Source organism: Oncorhynchus tshawytscha, linkage group LG22 (assembly GCF_018296145.1).
Source record: "Oncorhynchus tshawytscha isolate Ot180627B linkage group LG22, Otsh_v2.0, whole genome shotgun sequence".
Taxonomy (NCBI): Eukaryota; Metazoa; Chordata; class Actinopteri; order Salmoniformes; family Salmonidae; genus Oncorhynchus; species Oncorhynchus tshawytscha.
The window spans coordinates 30,231,702-30,251,701 of record NC_056450.1 but is presented as its reverse complement, the minus strand read 5'-3'; the positions used below and the strand labels follow the sequence as shown (position 1 = coordinate 30,251,701).

Sequence of the window (20,000 nt, the reverse complement as noted above, 5' to 3'; positions counted from 1 at the left end):
AAAGCATTCGGCCATTTTTCAACCAAAGAGAGTCACAAAAAGCAGAACTATGGATCAAATTAATGACTAACCTTTTGACGATCTTCATCAGATGACACTCCCAGGACTGTTTTGTTCGATCAAGTTCATATTTATATCCAAAAACCTCAGTTTACATTGGCGCCATGTTCATAAATGCCTCCAAAACATCCTGAGAAATTGCAGAGAGCCCTATCTAATAACAGTAATACTCATCCTAAACTTTGATGAAAGATACATGTTTAGCATAGAATTAAAGATAAACTTGTTCTTAATGCAACCACTGTGTCAGATTTCAAAAAAGCTTTACGGCAAAAGCACAATATTCAATAATCTGAGAACAGGTTCAGCCACAAAAGCAAGCCATACAGTTACCCACCAAATTGTGGAGTCAACAAAAGTCATAAATAGCATTATAAATCTTCACTTACCTTTGCTGATCTTCATCGGAATGCACTCCCAGGACTCCCACAAGAAATGTTTGTTTTGTTCGATTACGTCCATATTTATGTCCAAATACCTCCGTTTTGCGCATTTAGTTCACTATTCCAAAGACACAATGCGCGAGCGCAAAATCCAGACGAAAAGTCAAACGAGTTCCATTACAGTTTGTAGAAACATGTCAAACGAAATCTTCAATAATATTCCAACCGGACAATAGCGTATTCATTACAGAGGAAAAAGAAGGAACGGTGCGCCTGCGTGACCACGAAGTAAACAACTGATTGGCGTCAGCCTAGTCCACTTGTTGAAACAGCTCTTATTCGACACCCTTCCACAATAGAAGCCTCAAACAACTTTCTAAAGACTGTTGACATCTGATGGAAGCCTTGAGAAGTGCAATCTGGCCCCATAGACACAGCATATTGGATAGGCAATCACTTAAATGAAACTACAAACCTCAGATTTCCCACTTCCTGGTTGGATTTGTCTCAGGTTTCGCCTGCCATATGAGTTCTGTTATACTCACAGACATAATTCAAACAGTTTTATAAACTTCAGAGTGTTTTCTATCCAATACTACTACTAATATGCATATATTAGCATCTGGGACAGAGTAGCAGGCAGTTTACTCTAGGCACCTTATTCATCCAAGCTACTCAATACTGCCCCCCTGTCACCAAGAAGTTAATGACTCCAACCTAAGTGTATGTAAACTTGGGCTTCCTTATTTAAAGTGTGTATACCCGCCCTTGTTTTGTGCGGGATTACTCTTGTGTTACGTGTGTGTGTTATTAGGTGTGTTCGTGCTCTGTACCTGGTACCCTGTGTTTTGGGTTGGTCCATATTTTTCCGCGCCCTGTGTTGTGGGCATTGCTTTTGGTGCCGAATTAAAGTGCACTTCTTCCTGTGGAACTCTCTGCTCTCTGCGCCTGATTCTTCCTCACACACCTAGTCCCTCGTGACAATGACTGGACACAGGTACAGCCATGGGTGGCTCCCACACCCACTGGGGAGCCAGGCCCAGCCAATCAGAATTAGTTTTTCTTCCCACAAAAGGGCTTTATTACAGGCAGAACCCTCCCGCTCGTCAGATGATCCCGCAGGTGAAGAAGACCGATGTGGAGGTTCTGGGCTGGCGTGGTTACACATGGTCTGCAGTTTTGAGGCCGGTTGGATGTACGGACAAATTATCTAAAACAACATTGGTAGGCTTATGGTAGAGAAATTAAAATTCAATTATCTGGCAACAGCTCTGTTGGAAATTCCTGCAGTCAGCATGCCAATTGCACACTTCCTCAACTCTGTGGCATTGTGTTGTGTAACAAAACTGCACATTTTAGAATGGCCTTTTATTGTCCACAGCACAAGGTGCACCTGTGTAAAGATCATGCTGTTTAATCAGCTTCTTGATATGCCACACCTTTCAGATGGATGGATTATTTTGGCAAATGAGAAATGCTTACTAACAGGGATGTAAACAAATGTGTCCACAACATTTGAGAGAAATAAGCTTTTTGTGCATATGAAAAATGTCTGGGATGTTTTATTTCAGCTCATGAAGCATGTTATGTTTTATATTTTTGTTCAGTATAGTTGGCTCATGCAGAGGTGGTTGAAGGGAGACATTTAGAAACAGGAAATTGGTGAAGGGTGTGGAGGAAAAAGGGAAAGATGAGTGAGAAAAGGTAGAGGGGGGAGGGAGGGAGAAGAGGTAGAGGTAGGGAGGGAGGGGGAGGGGGAGAAGATATAGAGGTGGAGGGAGAAGAGGAGGTAGAGGGAGGGAGGGAGAAGAGGAGGTAGAGGGAGGGAGAAGAGGAGGTAGAGGGAGGGAGGGAGAAGAGGTAGAGGGAGGGAGAAGAGGTAGAGGGAGGGAGAAGAGGTAGAGGTAGAGGGAGGGAGAAAGAGGTAGAGGGAGGGAGAAGAGGTAGAGGCAGGGAGGGAGAAGAGGTAGAGGCAGGGAGGGAGGGAGAGAGAAGATGAGGTGGAGGGAGGGAGGGGGAGAGGAGGTAGAGGGAGGGAGGGAGAAGAGGAGGTAGAGGGAGGGAGAAGAGGTAGAGGGAGGGAGAAGAGGTAGAGGGAGGGAGAAGAGGTAGAGGTAGAGGGAGGGAGAAGAGGTAGAGGTAGAGGGAGGGAGAAGAGGTAGAGGCAGGGAGGGAGGGGAGAGAGAAGAGGAGGTGGAGGGAGGGAGGGAGAAGAGGTAGGGAGGGAGAAGTAGTAAAGGTAGGGAGGGAGGGGGTAGAGTTAGGGATGGAGAGGAGGTAGAGGGAGGGATGGAGAAGAGGTGGAGGGATGGAGAAGAGGTAGAGGAGGGAGGGAGAAGAGGTAGGGAGGGAGGGAGGGATGGAGAAGAGGTAGGGAGAGAAGCGGGGGAGGGAGAAGCGGGGTGAGTGAGAAGAGGTAGAGGCAGGGAGGGAGGAGGGAGGGAGGGAGAGAGAAGAGGAGGTGGAGGGAGGGAGGGAGGGGGAGAAGAGGTAGAGGTAGGGAGGGAGAAGTAGTAAAGGTAGGGAGGGAGGGAGGGGGTAGAGTTAGGGATGGAGAAGAGGTAGAGGGAGGGAGGGAGAAGAGGTAGAGGGAGGGAGGGAGAAGAGGTAGAGGGAGGGAGGGAGAAGAGGTAGAGGGAGGGAGGGAGGGATGGAGAAGAGGGGGGGAGAAGCGGGGGGAGGGAGAAGTGAGAAGAGGTAGGGAGGGAGTGAGAAGAGGGAGGGAGGGAGTGAGAAGAGGTAGGGAGGGAGTGAGAAGAGGTAGGGAGGGAGTGAGAAGAGGTAGGGAGGGAGTGAGAAGAGGTAGGGAGGGAGTGAGAAGAGGTAGGGAGGGAGTGGGGAGAGAGAAGCGGGAGGGAGTGAGAAGAGGTAGGGAGGGAGTGAGTGAGAAGAGGTAGGGAGGGAGTGAGAAGAGGTAGGGAGGGAGTGGGGAGAGAGAAGTGGGAGGGAGTGAGAAGAGGGAGTGAGAAGATGGAGAAGGTGAGAAGAGGTAGAGGTAGGGAGGGAGAATAGGAGTGAGAAGAGGGAGGGAGGGAGTGAGAAGAGGGAGGGAGGGAGTGAGAAGATGGAGAAGGTGAGAAGAGGTAGAGGTAGGGAGGGAGAATAGGAGTGAGAAGAGGTAGGGAGGGAGTGAGAAGAGGTAGGGAGGGAGTGAGAAGAGGTAGGGAGGGAGTGAGAAGAGGTAGGGAGGGAGTGAGAAGAGGTAGGGAGGGAGTGAGAAGAGGTAGGGAGGGAGGGAGAAGAGGAGGTAGGGAGGGAGGGAGAATAGGAGGTAGGGAGGGAGGGAGAATAGGAGTGAGAAGAGGGAGGGAGAATAGGAGTGAGAAGAGGGAGGGAGGGAGAATAGGAGTGAGAAGAGGGAGGGAGGGAGAATAGGAGTGAGAAGAGGGAGGGAGGGAGAATAGGAGTGAGAAGAGGGAGGGAGGGAGAATAGGAGTGAGAAGAGGGAGGGAGGGAGAATAGGAGTGAGAAGAGGGAGGGAGGGAGAATAGGAGTGAGAAGAGGGAGGGAGGGAGGGAGAATAGGAGTGAGAAGAGGGAGGGAGGGAGAATAGGAGTGAGAAGAGGGAGGGAGGGAGAATAGGAGTGAGAAGAGGGAGAATAGGAGTGAGAAGAGGTAGGGAGGGAGAATAGGAGTGAGAAGAGGTAGGGAGGGAGAATAGGAGTGTGAAGAGGTAGGGAGGGAGTGAGAAGAGGTAGGGAGGGTGGGAGAAGAGGTAGGGAGGGAGAAGGTGAGAAGAGGTAGAGTGAGAAGAGGTAGGGAGGGAGTGAGAAGAGGTAGGGAGGGAGTGAGAAGAGGGAGGGAGGGAGTGAGAAGAGGTAGAGAGGGAGGGAGTGAGAAGAGGGAGGGAGGGTGTGAGAAGAGGTAGAGAGGGAGGGAGTGAGAAGAGGGAGGGAGGGTGTGAGAAGAGGGAGTGAGAAGAGGGAGGGAGGGAGGTAGAGAGGAAGGGAGGAGAAGAGGGAGGGAGGGAGGGAGGGAGTGAGAAGAGGGAGGGAGGGTGTGAGAAGAGGGAGGGAGGTAGGGAGGGAGTGAGAAGAGGTAGGGGGGAGGGAGTGAGAAGAGGTAGGGAGGGAGTGAGAAGAGGTAGGGCGGTAGAGAGGAGTGAGAAGAGGGAGGGAGGGAGTGAGAGAAGAGGTAGGGAGGTAGAGAGGGAGTGAGAAGAGGGAGGGAGGGAGTGAGAAGAGGTAGGGAGGTAGAGAGGGAGGGAGTGAGAAGAGGGAGGGAGGGAGTGAGAAGAGGTAGGGAGGTAGAGAGGGAGTGAGAAGAGGGAGGGAGGGAGGGAGTGAGAAGAGGTAGGGAGGTAGAGAGGGAGTGAGAAGAGGGAGGAGGGAGAGAGAAGAGGTAGGGAGGTAGAGAGGGAGTGAGAAGAGGGAGGGAGGGAGGGAGTGAGAAGAGGGAGGGAGGGAGTGAGAAGAGGGAGTGAGAAGAGGTAGGGAGGTAGAGAGGGAGTGAGAAGAGGGAGGGAGGGAGTGAGAAGAGGTAGGGAGGTAGAGAGGGAGTGAGAAGAGGTAGGGAGGGAGTGAGAAGAGGTAGGGAGGGAGTGAGAAGAGGGAGGGAGGGAGGGAGTGAGAAGAGGGAGGGAGGGAGGAGGGAGGGAGGGGGAGGAGAAGAGGGAGGGAGGGAGTGAGAAGAGGGAGGGAGGGAGTGAGAAGAGGTAGGGAGGGAGAATAGGAGTGAGAAGAGGTAGGGAGGGAGTGAGAAGAGGGAGGGAGGGAGTGAGAAGAGGTAGGGAGGGAGAATAGGAGTGAGAAGAGGTAGGGGAGGGAGTGAGAAGAGGTAGGGAGGGAGGGAGAATAGGAGGTAAGGAGGGAGGGAGAATAGGAGGTAGGGAGGGAGGGAGAATAGGAGTGAGAAGAGGGAGGGAGAATAGGAGGGAGGGAGAATAGGAGTGAGAAGAGGGAGGGAGAATAGCAGTGAGAAGAGGGAGGGAGAATAGCAGTGAGAAGAGGGAGGGAGAATAGGAGTGAGAAGAGGGAGGGAGAATAGGAGTGAGAAGAGGGAGGGAGGGAGAATAGGAGTGAGAAGAGGGGGGGAGGGAGAATAGGAGTGAGAAGAGGGAGGGAGGCGGAATAGGAGTGAGAAGAGGGAGGGAGGCGGAATAGGAGTGAGAAGAGGGAGGGAGGGGGAATAGGAGGAAGAAGAGGGAGGGGGAATAGGAGGAAGAAGAGGGAGGGAGGGAGAATAGGAGTGAGAAGAGGGAGGGAGGGAGAATAGGAGTGAGAAGAGGGAGGGAGGGAGAATAGGAGTGAGAAGAGGGAGGGAGGGAGAATAGGAGTGAGAAGAGGGAGGGAGGGAGGGAGAATAGGAGTGAGAAGAGGGAGGGAGGGAGTGAGAATAGGAGGTAGGGAGGGAGGGAGAATAGGAGTGAGAATAGGAGTGAGAATAGGAGTGAGAAGAGGGAGGGAGAATAGGAGTGAGAAGAGGGAGGGAGAATAAGAATAGGAGTGAGAAGAGGGAGGGAGAGTAGGAGTGAGAAGAGGGAGGGAGAATAGGAGTGAGAAGAGGGAGGGAGAATAGGAGTGAGAAGAGGGAGGGAGAATTGGAGTGAGAAGAGGGAGGGAGAATAGGAGTGAGAAGAGGGAGGGAGGGAGTGAGAATAGGAGGTAGGGAGGGAGGGAGAATAGGAGTGAGAAGAGGGAGGGAGAATAGGAGTGAGAAGAGGGAGGGAGAATAGGAGTGAGAAGAGGGAGGGAGAATAGGAGTGAGAAGAGGGAGGGAGGGAGAATAGGAGTGAGAAGAGGGAGGGAGGGAGGGAGAATAGGAGTGAGAAGAGGGAGGGAGGGAGAATAGGAGTGAGAAGAGGGAGGGAGGGAGAATAGGAGTGAGAAGAGGGAGGGAGGGAGAATAGGAGTGAGAAGAGGTAGGGAGGGAGAATAGGAGTGAGAAGAGGTAGGGAGGGAGAATAGGAGTGAGAAGAGGTAGGGAGGGAGAATAGGAGTGAGAAGAGGTAGGGAGGGAGAATAGGAGTGAGAAGAGGTAGGGAGGGAGAATAGGAGTGAGAAGAGGTAGGGAGGGTGGGAGAAGAGGTAGGGAGGGAGAATGGGAGTGAGAAGAGGGAGGGAGGGAGAATGGGAGTGAGAAGAGGTAGGGAGGGAGAATAGGAGTGAGAAGAGGTAGGGAGGGAGAAGAGAGAGGGAGGGAGAATGGGAGTGAGAAGAGGGAGGGAGGGAGGGAGGGAGAAGGTGAGAAGAGGTAGAGTGAGAAGAGGTAGGGAGGGAGTGAGAAGAGGTAGGGAGGGAGTGAGAAGAGGTAGGGAGGGAGTGAGAAGAGGTAGGGAGGGAGTGAGAAGAGGTAGGGAGGGAGTGAGAAGAGGGAGGGAGGGAGTGAGAAGAGGGAGGGAGGGAGTGAGAAGAGGGAGGGAGGGAGTGAGAAGAGGGAGGGAGGGTGTGAGAAGAGGGAGTGAGAAGAGGGAGGGAGGGAGGGAGGTAGAGAGGGAGGGAGTGAGAAGAGGGAGGGAGGGTGTGAGAAGAGGGAGGGAGGGAGGGAGTGAGAGGAGGGAGGGAGGGAGGGAGAAGAGGGAGGGAGGGAGGGAGTGAGAAGAGGTAGGGAGGGAGTGAGAAGAGGTAGGGCGGTAGAGAGGGAGTGAGAAGAGGGAGGGAGGGAGTGAGAAGAGGTAGGGAGGTAGAGAGGGAGTGAGAAGAGGGAGGGGAGGGAGTGAGAAGAGGTAGGGAGGTAGAGAGGGAGTGAGAAGAGGGAGGGAGGGAGTGAGAAGAGGTAGGGAGGTAGAGAGGGAGTGAGAAGAGGGAGGGAGGGAGGGAGTGAGAAGAGGTAGGGAGGTAGAGAGGGAGTGAGAAGAGGGAGGGAGGGAGGGAGTGAGAAGAGGTAGGGAGGTAGAGAGGGAGTGAGAAGAGGGAGGGAGGGAGTGAGAAGAGGGAGGGAGGGAGTGAGAAGAGTTAGGGAGGTAGAGAGGGAGTGAGAAGAGGGAGGGAGGGAGTGAGAAGAGATAGGGAGGTAGGGAGGGAGTGAGAAGAGGTAGGGAGGGAGTGAGAAGAGGTAGGGAGGGAGTGAGAAGAGGGAGGGAGGGAGGGAGGGAGGGAGGGAGGGAGGGAGGGAGAAGAGGGAGGGAGGGAGTGAGAGAAGAGGGAGGGAGGGAGTGAGAAGAGGGAGGGACTGAGAAGAGGTAGGGACTGAGAAGTGGTAGGGACTGAGAAGAGGTAGGGGTAGCTGAGAAGAGGTAGGGGTAGCTGAGAAGAGGGAGGGAGTGAGAAGAGGGAGGGAGTGAGAAGAGGTAGAGGTAGAGGGAGGGAGAATAGGTAGAGGGAGGGAGGAAGGGAGGGAGGGGGAGAGGGCGAGGGAGAAGAGGTAGACAGAGAGAGGGCTAGGGAGAAGAGGTAGAGAGAGAGCGGGAGTGAGAAGAGGTAGCGTCTGTAGAAAGAGAAAGAGGCACACATCTGAAGAACAGCTCATGGTTACCGTGACCTCATAGCCTCGATGTCAGTGGTCACATTGAGGGTTAACCAATCATGTGGCAGAAAACATTTAAGTGTGGTGACAGTGGTTAATATAATGCACATTTCCAACAGTTGTACACACAAGTTTAGTGAGTGAAAATACATTTTGAAAGAAAGAGTGTGTGTGTTTGGGGCGTTCGGGGTGGAAGTACAATCACCTCCTCTTTGGTGGAGGTCACATACCAGAGATTCAGTGGCTGTGAATGTTTAGTGTCGCCCCTACCTCGCCCGGCTCTGGGCGGTACTATCTCATAATCAATCACTCCTAAGTAATCCCTAGAGGGAAATACCATTCTGGTGGGGGGAGTCAACTTCAAAATAAGTAATTGACATTTCCCTCACAGTGGTTTCCCTTTTGGCTTTGTTTTTTTGTGACCTCACGGCCTCACATCCTTTGTGTGGACAGTTGTCACAGATACTGTTTGTGTAAGGGCGGAGGGTACAGACGTTCACTTTGAAAAGCACACAATGACAGACAGAGAACGTGTGTGTGAGTGTGTGTGTGTGTGTGTGTGTGTGTGTGTGTGTGTGTGTGTGTGTGTGTGTGTGTCTTTGTACAAATAGATTGATGAGTACAACAACAACACACTGAATAAAAATAGGGGAAAGAAAAGTATGAAACCGAAGTGGATGATTCTGTATTCTTTCCTAGTTTTAATTATTCAGTAGTTCTAGTCTGATCCTGGCTGGCTGGTTTTGGAAATTGAAAGCTGCTTTGAAACAGAGCTACACAGCCTTCAAGCCCTTTCTCTTTGATATTGTAATCAGCTCCATGCATGTGTACGTGTCTTCATTCTTTTCAATGCTATGCACGCACACACACACATACTCACACACACACCAACATGCTATGCTCGCTTCATTTCCACACTCATTTGAAGTGTCAGATTAGACTTTGTTCCTTCACTGAGCTCCCCAGACTATGTTCCTTCACTGAGCTCCCCAGACTAGGTTCCTTCACTGAGCTCCCCAGACTAGGTTCCTTCACTGAGCTCCCCAGACTGTTCCTTCACTGAGCTCCCCAGACTGTTCCTTCACTGAGCTCCCCAGACTGTTCCTTCACTGAGCTCCCCAGACTGTTCCTTCACTGAGCTCCCCAGACTGTTCCTTCACTGAGCTCCCCAGACTGTTCCTTCACTGAGCTCCCCAGACTAGGTTCCTTCACTGGGCTCCCCAGACTATTCCTTCACTGAGCTCCCCAGACTGTTCCTTCACTGAGCTCCCCAGACTATGTTCCTTCACTGGGCTCCCCAGACTGTTCCTTCACTGGGCTCCCCAGACTAGGTTCCTTCACTGGGCTCCCCAGACTATGTTCCTTCACTGAGCTCCCCAGACTAGGTTCCTTCACTGGGCTCCCCAGACTGTTCCTTCACTGAGCTCCCCAGACTATGTTCCTTCACTGAGCTCCCCAGACTATGTTCCTTCACTGAGCTCCCCAGACTAGGTTCCTTCACTGAGCTCCCCAGACTGTTCCTTCACTGAGCTCCTCAGACTATGTTCCTTCACTGGGCTCCCCAGACTGTTCCTTCACTGAGCTCCCCAGACTGTTCCTTCACTGAGCTCCCCAGACTATGTTCCTTCACTGAGCTCCCCAGACTATGTTCCTTCACTGGGCTCCCCAGACTGTTCCTTCACTGAGCTCCCCAGACTATGTTCCTTCACTGAGCTCCCCAGACTATGTTCCTTCACTGGGCTCCCCAGACTAGGTTCCTTCACTGAGCTCCCCAGACTATGTTCCTTCACTGGGCTCCCCAGACTAGGTTCCTTCACTGAGCTCCCCAGACTATGTTCCTTCACTGAGCTCCCCAGACTAGGTTCCTTCACTGGGCTCCCCAGACTGTTCCTTCACTGGGCTCCCCAGACTGTTCCTTCACTGGGCTCCCCAGACTAGTTTCCTTCACTGGGCTCCCCAGACTATGTTCCTTCACTGAGCTCCCAGACTAGGTTCCTTCACTGGGCTCCCCAGACTGTTCCTTCACTGAGCTCCCCAGACTAGGTTCCTTCACTGAGCTCCCCAGACTAGGTTCCTTCACTGAGCTCCCCAGACTTCATCAGCATCATTTTGCCCGCTTAAAGTTTTTCCTCACTTTTCTCTCCATCCTTCTCCTCACTTGTTCTCTTCTTTTTCTCCTCTCCTACTCCTCCCTTCTCTCTTTATTTCCTCCTCAGTTCTTCTCTCTTTATTTCCTCCTCGGTTCTTCTCTCTTTATTTCCTCCTCGGTTCTTCTCTCTTGCATCTTTCCTCCCTTTCATTCTCTATGCTGGTGCATGGAATGATTATTTGTCAGGATCCATTTTAGATCTGAAAATGTAAAGGGATGTCTCTGTCTGGCTCTGTTTCTCTCTGTCTGGCTCTGTCTCTCTCTGTCTGTCTTTCTCTCTCTGTCTCTGTCTCTCTCTCTCTGTCTTTCTCTCTCTGTCTCTTTCTCTGGCTCTCTCTCTCTCTGGCTCTCTCTCTGTCTCTCTCTGACTCTCTCTAGCTGGCTCTCTCCCTCTCTCTCTCTGTCTTTCTCTCTCTGTCTCTCTCTCTCTGGCTCTCTCTGACTCTCTCTAGCTGGCTCTCTCCCTCTCTCTCTCTCTCTCTGTCTTTTTCTCTCTTTCTCTCTCGCTCTCTCTTGCTCTCTTTATCTATCTCTATTTGTCTCCCTCTCAGTCTGTAGTTATTGAAGGCAAGGTGAATAACTTTGAGGTCTCTGGTTATTTCTAGCTGCCTCATTAAGCCATTCTGGTTGATAAATATTCCGGCTCTGCAGACCTCACCCACAAAGGAGAGGTGGAATACCTCACCCATACAGTAGAGAGGGGGAGGGGAAGATGAATGGAGAAACGAGGAGGACAGGAGAGAGAACAGAAATATTCAGATACTCTCCGCACCTGAGGAGATAAGTTAGAGGGGGATGTAAAAACACTCACACAGACACAGTCTTGTACAGCTAACCTTGCGGGAACACACAATTCAGTCCCATTCAAAATCATATTTTCCCTAACCCTAACCTGTACTCTTACCCTAACCTTAACCCTAACCCAAAAACCTAACCTTCACCCTAAAATTAACCCTAACACTAATTCTAACCTTAACCCTAAACCCCCTAGAAATAACATCTGACCTTGTGGGGACCAACAAAATGTTCCCAGTTGGTAAAATGTTTGTTCGTTTACAATTTTTGTGGGGAATTCTGGTCCCCACAAGAATAGTTAAACACGTCCAAATACACACACACACACACACACACACTCCGGCAAAGGAGAACCGGAAAGGACGGAACAATGAGCATCACACTCAGCTCAAGGATCAGATTTATTTCTCTCAGGCCTTAGTGGATGTTCCTATTAGTATGAGCTGGAGTGCTGAGTGTGTGCATGTGTTTGCGTGTCCAGTTATCAGTATAGAGCAGACACCCAGGCGGAACGAGTGGAGGGGGAAAGCCTCTTTGGAAAGTAGGTCAGAGAGTTACCCCCGTAGCATAAGCTTTATCCTAGCGTTAACTTAGCATTAGCCTAGTGTGACGGCTAACTGTGGCGCGCACCTCTGTGCTGACTCACTGTCTCAGTAAATGCTCTGGAGTCAAATGAGAAAAAAAGAAGGGAGGAAGAGAAAGGGAGATAAGGAAAGAAGAGAATGATGGGGAGAATGAACCTGGGGTGTGATAGAGTGAGATAAAAGGGAGGGAGGAGGTTGGGAGAGAGAGGAGGAGGGAGAGAGAGAGAGAGGCAGGGAGGAAGGAGGTTGGGAAGGGGGAGGGAGGGAGGGAGGGAGGAAGGTGGGGTGGGAGAGAGAGAGAGAGAGAGGGAGGGAGGAAGGAGGGTGGGAGAGAGATGTAAAGAAAGAGGAAAGGGGAGCAAGGGGAGGGGATGAAAGTAAGTAAGAGTGAGATGGATGGATACAGGTAACAGAGCCAGAGAGAGAGAGAGAATGTGAGGGTAAAGTAGGAGACATCGGACGATAGAGGGAGGGAGTGTGCAAATAGGGAATGAGATGGATAAATTGGGACACAGCCTTATGATGAATTCTCTTTGAAGCCAATGGTCTGTCGTGCAGTAGCTCAGTTACAGCAGATTCTTCATCATTAGTTTATTGGCACACATCCGGTTTTCTCTGGCCGGTTTCCCTTTGTATAAACTTTGACACAGGGCCAGTTTCCATTTATATTAACTGTATTGGCAAGGACCTGTTTCCATAGGAATTCTATGTCAGTCACCCCCAATGCAAGCTGATCACTCTGTTACCACGGTGATGTGATGGGCAGCTTCATTCCCTCCACTCTTTGTGCTGATGACAAAGTTAAACACTCTGCTTGTCTGTGTTTTATCACCTTTTACCTCAGTCTGTCTCTACCCCATCCTCTCTCTCTCTCTCTTTCTCAAACCCCCCCCCACCTTTCTCTCTCTCTCTCTCTCTCTCTCTCTCTCTCTCCCTCTCTGTGTCTCTCTCTCTCACTCTTTCCTCTCCCTCATGTCCCTCTCTCTTTCAGTTCAATTTTGTTTTATTGGCATGACTATGTTATTGCCAAAGAGTACTCTGGAGATGAAATGATACATTTACAATATTAACATAACTAAAATAATAATAATCAACAATGTCAATGGGACAACAGTAACAACAATAATCAAGGGTGACCATAACTATACATTGAACAATAACAATGGCATAGAGGACATGTGCAGGCTGGTTGGTCTGTCAGACACTGTCTGCAATGTAGTGCGCTGCCAAACCACAGCTCTCTGCATCCTCCCCCAACAGGACAGGTAGCCTAATCTCATCAGAGAGGTCTTTGAAACCTTGAATAAGGGTTTCAAATTTGGGGAAATGACACTATCTAGTTGTTTTATATTTTTGACATTTTGTCAGGAAATGCAGCTCCGTCTCTGGTTCTGCTGTGGTGCAGTGGCTGCACAGCCTTTCCTCTACAGGGAGACAGGTTTTCCTCTCTCTATCTTTCTTAGAAAGGTATTGGGAGAGGTAGACAGTTAGATAGATGGTCCATGTCTCTGTTAGTTAAGCGTAGCGCCTGTGACGTTAAACATTTCCTCTCCGTAGTTAAAACAGTCTCCTTACATTACGGCGTATTTATTTACTCCACATGAACGCATTGAGCCACATACCTGTCGTATCTGGCATGCTTTCATGTAGAGGTGGTACGGTCAACTCTGCTCGCATGAGGAGTAGCCTTACATTGCTTGAGACCTGAAGACTTGGCCTTGGCTTTAGCTCAGTGGAATAACATCTGAGCAGTGAGGACGACACAGATTCAATACTTAGCGTGTAACGTTGGGATCAGTTCATTTCTCAAGACTGCTCTACACATCACACTAAATCTACAGTAGGTGAACATCTTCAGTTGATTAAAGATATACAGCACTGGGAGAGGTTAACTCTCACACATGATTTCCTGGTTGCTACTCTACACTGCCACACAGGTTAGTACATGTATCACTGGAACAGCATGAAAACAGCTGTTTTTGAACCATGTTCAGTTCTAATTCATTTACACATCACAATTATATCACAAACCATGTCTACAAGCTCTCACAGTCTCACGTCGGAATTAGACCTTGGTCCATGTTTCTCAAATGTGCAATTTCAAAGGTTTTCCAAACGTCAAAATTCAGGTTAACTCCAACGTCTTAGGGTAAGGCATTAACTCTGAATGGTTAAAGGTTAAGGTTTGGGGTAGACTTCAAATGAAAATATCAAAAACAACTTTCTATCGCTGGATTTGATTTTGCAACCTTTGGAATCAGAGGCTGAATCTTACACCTGCCATCCCCGTCCACAATGCCCTCGCAAAACCAAAACCTACTTGAAGGTAACAGCGCATACCGGTTTCTATGCCATCCCCTGACATCCTCAGACATGGATAGACGTCGAATACTGACTTGTTTCATGGGTGACCTGGCTGGTCTGGCACAGTGTGATTTTCACAGTCACTATCTCGCTCTATCTCTCTCGCTCTGTGTCTTGACATTCTGCTTTGCAAGAGATCAGGGGGAGAGAAAATTACATCATCATTAACCTTTATTTAACTAGGCAAATCAGTTAAGAACAAATTCTTATTTACAATGACGGCCTACTGGGGAACAGTGGGTTAACTGTCTTGTTCAGGGGCAGAACGACAGATTTTTACCTTGTCAGCTCAGGGATTTGATCCAGCAACCTTTCGGTTACTGGCTCAACACTCTAACCACTAGGCTACCTGCCGCCCCATTATCCCCAAACCATATTCTTCAGCACACTGCTTATCATGGCAGGACATGGAACCCAGCCTGCTTGTAATAAGAAAATCACTTGCCATGTGTGTGCATTTGTGCGTGTGTGTGTTTAACCTTTGTTTGTGTTACTCACTTTACTGGAGCGGCCACTTCCTGATAACTCAGCCTGTGTGTGATGGACCAACTCCAGTCGCTGGGCTTGGGCTCTGTATATCACAAACTGAGAATCCCAATGAGCCAGAATGGAGACAGAGGAGCAACTTGTCACTCCTCTTTTTGATTAATCTGACAATAACTAGCCCTTTCAGGAACTCTAGTTAATGCAATGAACTTCAAATATTATATTTGCCTATTCCTATCTCTCATAAAAGCACTGTTCCAGAAAGTGGAGACACTTCTGGATTAGTTATCTTCATGAAACAACATTACGATCCTGCTCAAACGATGCGCCAGCATTACGATCCTGCTCTAACGATGCGCCGGCATTACGATCCTGCTCTAACGATGCCCCGGCATTACGATCCTGCTCTAACGATGCGCCGGCATTACGATCCTGCTCTAACGATGCCCCGGCATTACGATCCTGCTCTAACGATGCCCCAGCATTACGATCCTGCTCTAACGATGCCCCAGCATTACGATCCTGCTCTAACGATGCACCACCATTACGATCCTGCTCTAACGATGCCCCAGCATTACGATCCTGCTCTAACGATGCACCACCATTACGATCCTGCTCTAACGATGCCCCAGCATTACGATCCTGCTCTAACGATGCACCACCATTACGATCCTGCTCTAACGATGCCCCAGCATTACGATCCTGCTCTAACGATGCACCACCATTACGATCCTGCTCTAACGATGCCCCAGCATTACGATCCTGCTCTAACGATGCACCACCATTACGATCCTGCTCTAACGATGCCCCAGCATTACGATCCTGCTCTAACGATGCACCACCATTACGATCCTGCTCTAACGATGCCCCAGCATTACGATCCTGCTCTAACGATGCACCACCATTACGATCCTGCTCTAACGATGCACCACCATTACGATCCTGCTCTAACGATGCACCACCATTACGATCCTGCTCTAACGATGCCCCAGCATTACGATCCTGCTCTAACGATGCCCCAGCATTACGATCCTGCTCTAACGATGCACCACCATTACGATCCTGCTCTAACGATGCCCCAGCATTACGATCCTGCTCTAACGATGCACCACCATTACGATCCTGCTCTAACGATGCCCCAGCATTACGATCCTGCTCTAACGATGCACCACCATTACGATCCTGCTCTAACGATGCCCCAGCATTACGATCCTGCTCTAACGATGCACCACCATTACGATCCTGCTCTAACGATGCACCACCATTACGATCCTGCTCTAACGATGCACCACCATTACGATCCTGCTCTAACGATGCCCCAGCATTACGATCCTGCTCTAACGATGCCCCAGCATTACGATCCTGCTCTAACGATGCGCCGGCATTACGATCCTGCTCTAACGATGTGGCAGATTCACTGCATCCTGTTGTTTACTGGGCTCTTGTATCCATGGTGACAATAAATGCACCCTGTTTTTGCACACGCTCCTTTAATCTAATCTCATTGGCCCTGTGTCAGTCAGAGTGACAAGCATAACACACTCTGTCCTTTCCACTCTTTTTCCCCTCTCGCTCTCTCACTCCCTCTCTGACTGTTTGCTCCGCTCTGTGCTTCCCTTTTCTGAGTAAATATACAGAGAGTTGGTCTCTTGGTCGATCACTTAGTGAAGGTCACCCTCTGTGTTTCCGCGATAAAGAGCTTATTTTGACAGCTGCCTGAATCTCGCCTCCTCCCCTACCCTCACTGCCTCGTCCCCTACGCTCACTGCCTCGTCCCCTACGCTCACTGCCTCGTCCCCTACGCTCACTGCCTCGTCCCCTACGCTCACTGCCTCGTCCCCTACGCTCACTGCCTCGTCCCCTACGCTCACTGCCTCGTCCCCTACGCTCACTGCCTCGTCCCCTACGCTCACTGTCTCGTCCCCTACCCTCACTGCCTCGTCCCCTACCCTCACTGCCTGTCCCCTACCGTCACTGCCCCCTACCCTCACTGCCTCGTCCCCTACCCTCACTGCCTCGTCCCCTACGCTCACTGCCTCGTCCCCTACGCTCACTGCCTCGTCCCCTACGCTCACTGCCTCGTCCCCTACGCTCACTGCCTCGTCCCCTACGCTCACTGCCTCGTCCCCTACCCTCACTGCCTCGTCCCCTACGCTCACTGCCTCGTCCCCTACGCTCACTGCCTCGTCCCCTACGCTCACTGCCTCGTCCCCTACGCTCACTGCCTCGTCCCCTACGCTCACTGCCTCGTCCCCTACGCTCACTGCCTCGTCCCCTACGCTCACTGCCTCGTCCCCTACGCTCACTGCCTCGTCCCCTACCCTCACTGCCTCGTCCCCTACGCTCACTGCCTCGTCCCCTACGCTCACTGCCTCGTCCCCTACGCTCACTGCCTCGTCCCCTACGCTCACTGCCTCGTCCCCTACCCTCACTGCCTCGTCCCCTACGCTCACTGCCTCGTCCCCTACGCTCACTGCCTCGTCCCCTACGCTCACTGCCTCAGATACCCTCACTGCCTCGTCCCCTACCCTCACTGCCTCGTCCCCTACCCTCACTGCCTCGTCCCCTACCCTCACTGCCTCGTCCCCTACCCTCACTGCCTCGTCCCCTACCCTCACTGCCTCGTCCCCTACCCTCACTGCCTCAGATAGCATCACTGCCTCGTCCCCTACCCTCACTGCCTCGTCCCCTACCCTCACTGCCTCGTCCCCTACCCTCACTGCCTCGTCCCCTACCCTCACTGCCTCGTCCCCTACCCTCACTGCCTCGTCCCCTACCCTCACTGCCTCGTCCCCTACGCTCACTGCCTCGTCCCCTACCCTCACTGCCTCGTCCCCTACGCTCACTGCCTCGTCCCCTACGCTCACTGCCTCAGATAGCATCACTAGTCAATACAAATATGGAAAGTTTGTGTATTATACAAATATTTTGCATCTTTATTTTGTGTATGGAACATCAGAGCTAGCTGAAATTCCACATCTCCATCTGTTTTTGTGTATGGAACATCAGAGCTAGCTGAAATTCCACATCTCCATCTGTTTTTGTGTATGGAACATCAGAGCTAGCTGAAATTCCACATCTCCATCTGTTTTTGTGTATGGAACATCAGAGCTAGCTGAAATTCCACATCTCCATCTGTTTTTGTGTATGGAACATCAGAGCTAGCTGAAATTCCACATCTCCATCTGTTTTTTTGCTGAAATTCCACATCTGTTTTTGTGTATGGAACATCAGAGCTAGCTGAAATCTCCATCCACATCTCCATCTGTTTTTGTGTATGGAACATCAGAGCTAGCTGAAATTCCACATCTCCATCTGTTTTTGTGTATGGAACATCAGAGCTAGCTGAAATTCCACATCTCCATCTGTTTTTTTTTGTGTATGGAACATCAGAGCTAGCTGAAATTCCACATCTCCATCTGTTTTTGTGTATGGAACATCAGAGCTAGCTGAAATTCCACATCTCCATCTGTTTTTGTGTATGGAACATCAGAGCTAGCTGAAATTCCACATCTCCATCTGTTTTTGTGTATGGAACATCAGAGCTAGCTGAAATTCCACATCTCCATCTGTTTTTGTGTATGGAACATCAGAGCTAGCTGAAATTCCACATCTCCATCTGTTTTTGTGTATGGAACATCAGAGCTAGCTGAAATTCCACATCTCCATCTGTTTTTGTGTATGGAACATCAGAGCTAGCTGAAATTCCACATCTCCATCTGTTTTTGTGTATGGAACATCAGAGCTAGCTGAAATTCCACATCTCCATCTGTTTTTGTGTATGGAACATCAGAGCTAGCTGAAATTCCACATCTCCATCTGTTTTTGTGTATGGAACATCAGAGCTAGCTGAAATTCCACATCTCCATCTGTTTTTGTGTATGGAACATCAGAGCTAGCTGAAATTCCACATCTCCATCTGTTTTTGTGTATGGAACATCAGAGCTAGCTGAAATTCCACATCTCCATCTGTTTTTGTGTATGGAACATCAGAGCTAGCTGAAATTCCACATCTCCATCTGTTTTTGTGTATGGAACATCAGAGCTAGCTGAAATTCCATCTCCATCTCCATCTGTTTTTGTGTATGGAACATCAGAGCTAGCTGAAATTCCACATCTCCATCTGTTTTTGTGTATGGAACATCAGAGCTAGCTGAAATTCCACATCTCCATCTGTTTTTGTGTATGGAACATCAGAGCTAGCTGAAATTCCACATCTCCATCTGTTTTTGTGTATGGAACATCAGAGCTAGCTGAAATTCCACATCTCCATCTGTTTTTGTGTATGGAACATCAGAGCTAGCTGAAATTCCACATCTCCATCTGTTTTTGTGTATGGAACATCAGAGCTAGCTGAAATTCCACATCTCCATCTGTTTTTGTGTATGGAACATCAGAGCTAGCTGAAATTCCACATCTCCATCTGTTTTTGTGTATGGAACATCAGAGCTAGCTGAAATTCCACATCTCCATCTGTTTTTGTGTATGGAACATCAGAGCTAGCTGAAATTCCACATCTCCATCTGTTTTTGTGTATGGAACATCAGAGCTAGCTGAAATTCCACATCTCCATCTGTTTTTGTGTATCTCCATCTGAAATTCCACATTTTGTGTATGGAACATCAGAGCTAGCTGAAATTCCACATCTCCATCTGTTTTTGTGTATGGAACATCAGAGCTAGCTGAAATTCCACATCTCCATCTGTTTTTGTGTATGGAACATCAGAGCTAGCTGAAATTCCACATCTCCATCTGTTTTTGTGTATGGAACATCAGAGCTATGGAACATGAAATTCCACATCTCCATCTGTTTTTGTGTATGGAACATCAGAGCTAGCTGAAATTCCACATCTCCATCTGTTTTTGTGTATGGAACATCAGAGCTAGCTGAAATTCCACATCTCCATCTGTTTTTGTGTATGGAACATCAGAGCTAGCTGAAATTCCACATCTCCATCTGTTTTTGACATGCCAACACATTCTAACCTTTGACCCCCTCATACTGTAGGTGTACCTATCTGTTTTGTATTCTCTTCACTTTCATTTGTTTTGTGAATCCATATTTGTCATTTGATATCATTTCATTTATATTTCTTTCTGCCCGTCACTTTCTGTATGTCATGTTCTGATTTAATTTGTCATTTTTTGCATTTGATCCTTTTGTTTTCAGTTGATTTTGTTGGTGGATTTGACCCCTTCCCCCTCTACCATGTCAATGAGAAACCATCCCATCTCCTCTTAAAGCCCATGTATCTGTAAGTATGTGTGTGTGTTTGGCCTGTGTGTTTTTCTTTGGCTAGTCTTTGATATTTATTAAGATGAAACGTCTCTTCGTTAACACAGTGTTAATTGGAATAAGGCCTTAATTACTCCACTTTAATAAGCGTTTCAGCTTTTGCCTAATGAGCAAGTCATTAAAATGACAGCAGATAGATGGTGCCGTGGTGTGATGTCATAGGGTTCAAGGGCATTTTATAAGGACCCAGAGAAAAGAGGACAGAACTATGGACTATGTCTCAAATGGAACCCTGTTCCCTAAAATATAGTACACTACTTTTGGACAGTGATAAAGATATGTGGCTCTGGAAAAAAGTTGTGCAAGTTATTTTTATTTAACTAGGCAAGTCAGTTAAGAACAAATTCTTATTTACATTGACGGCCTACCCTGGCCAAACCGTAACCCAGACGGTGCTGGGGCAATTGTGTGCCGCCCTATGGGACTCTCAATCACAGCTGGTTGTGATACAGCCTGGAATCAAACCAGGGTCTGTAGTG

General features: G+C 49.4%; 1 protein-coding gene across 3 annotated transcripts in view; it reads left to right on the top strand.

Annotated features, from left to right (window-relative positions):
* LOC112223412 (sodium/potassium-transporting ATPase subunit beta-1-interacting protein 3) overlaps positions 1-20,000 on the top strand; it is a 125,536-nt gene that overhangs the window by 104,120 nt on the left and 1,416 nt on the right. The window contains exon 6 of one of the 3 annotated variants that reach the window (XM_024386417.1): positions 19,396-19,480. The exons of 1 other annotated variant lie outside the window; for it this stretch is intronic. In XM_024386417.1, coding sequence (XP_024242185.1) covers positions 19,396-19,480 — 85 coding nt within the window. Of the gene's footprint in view, positions 1-19,395; positions 19,485-20,000 lie in introns of those variants that run through there. One more of the 3 variants, XM_024386418.1, reaches the window with a different exon arrangement.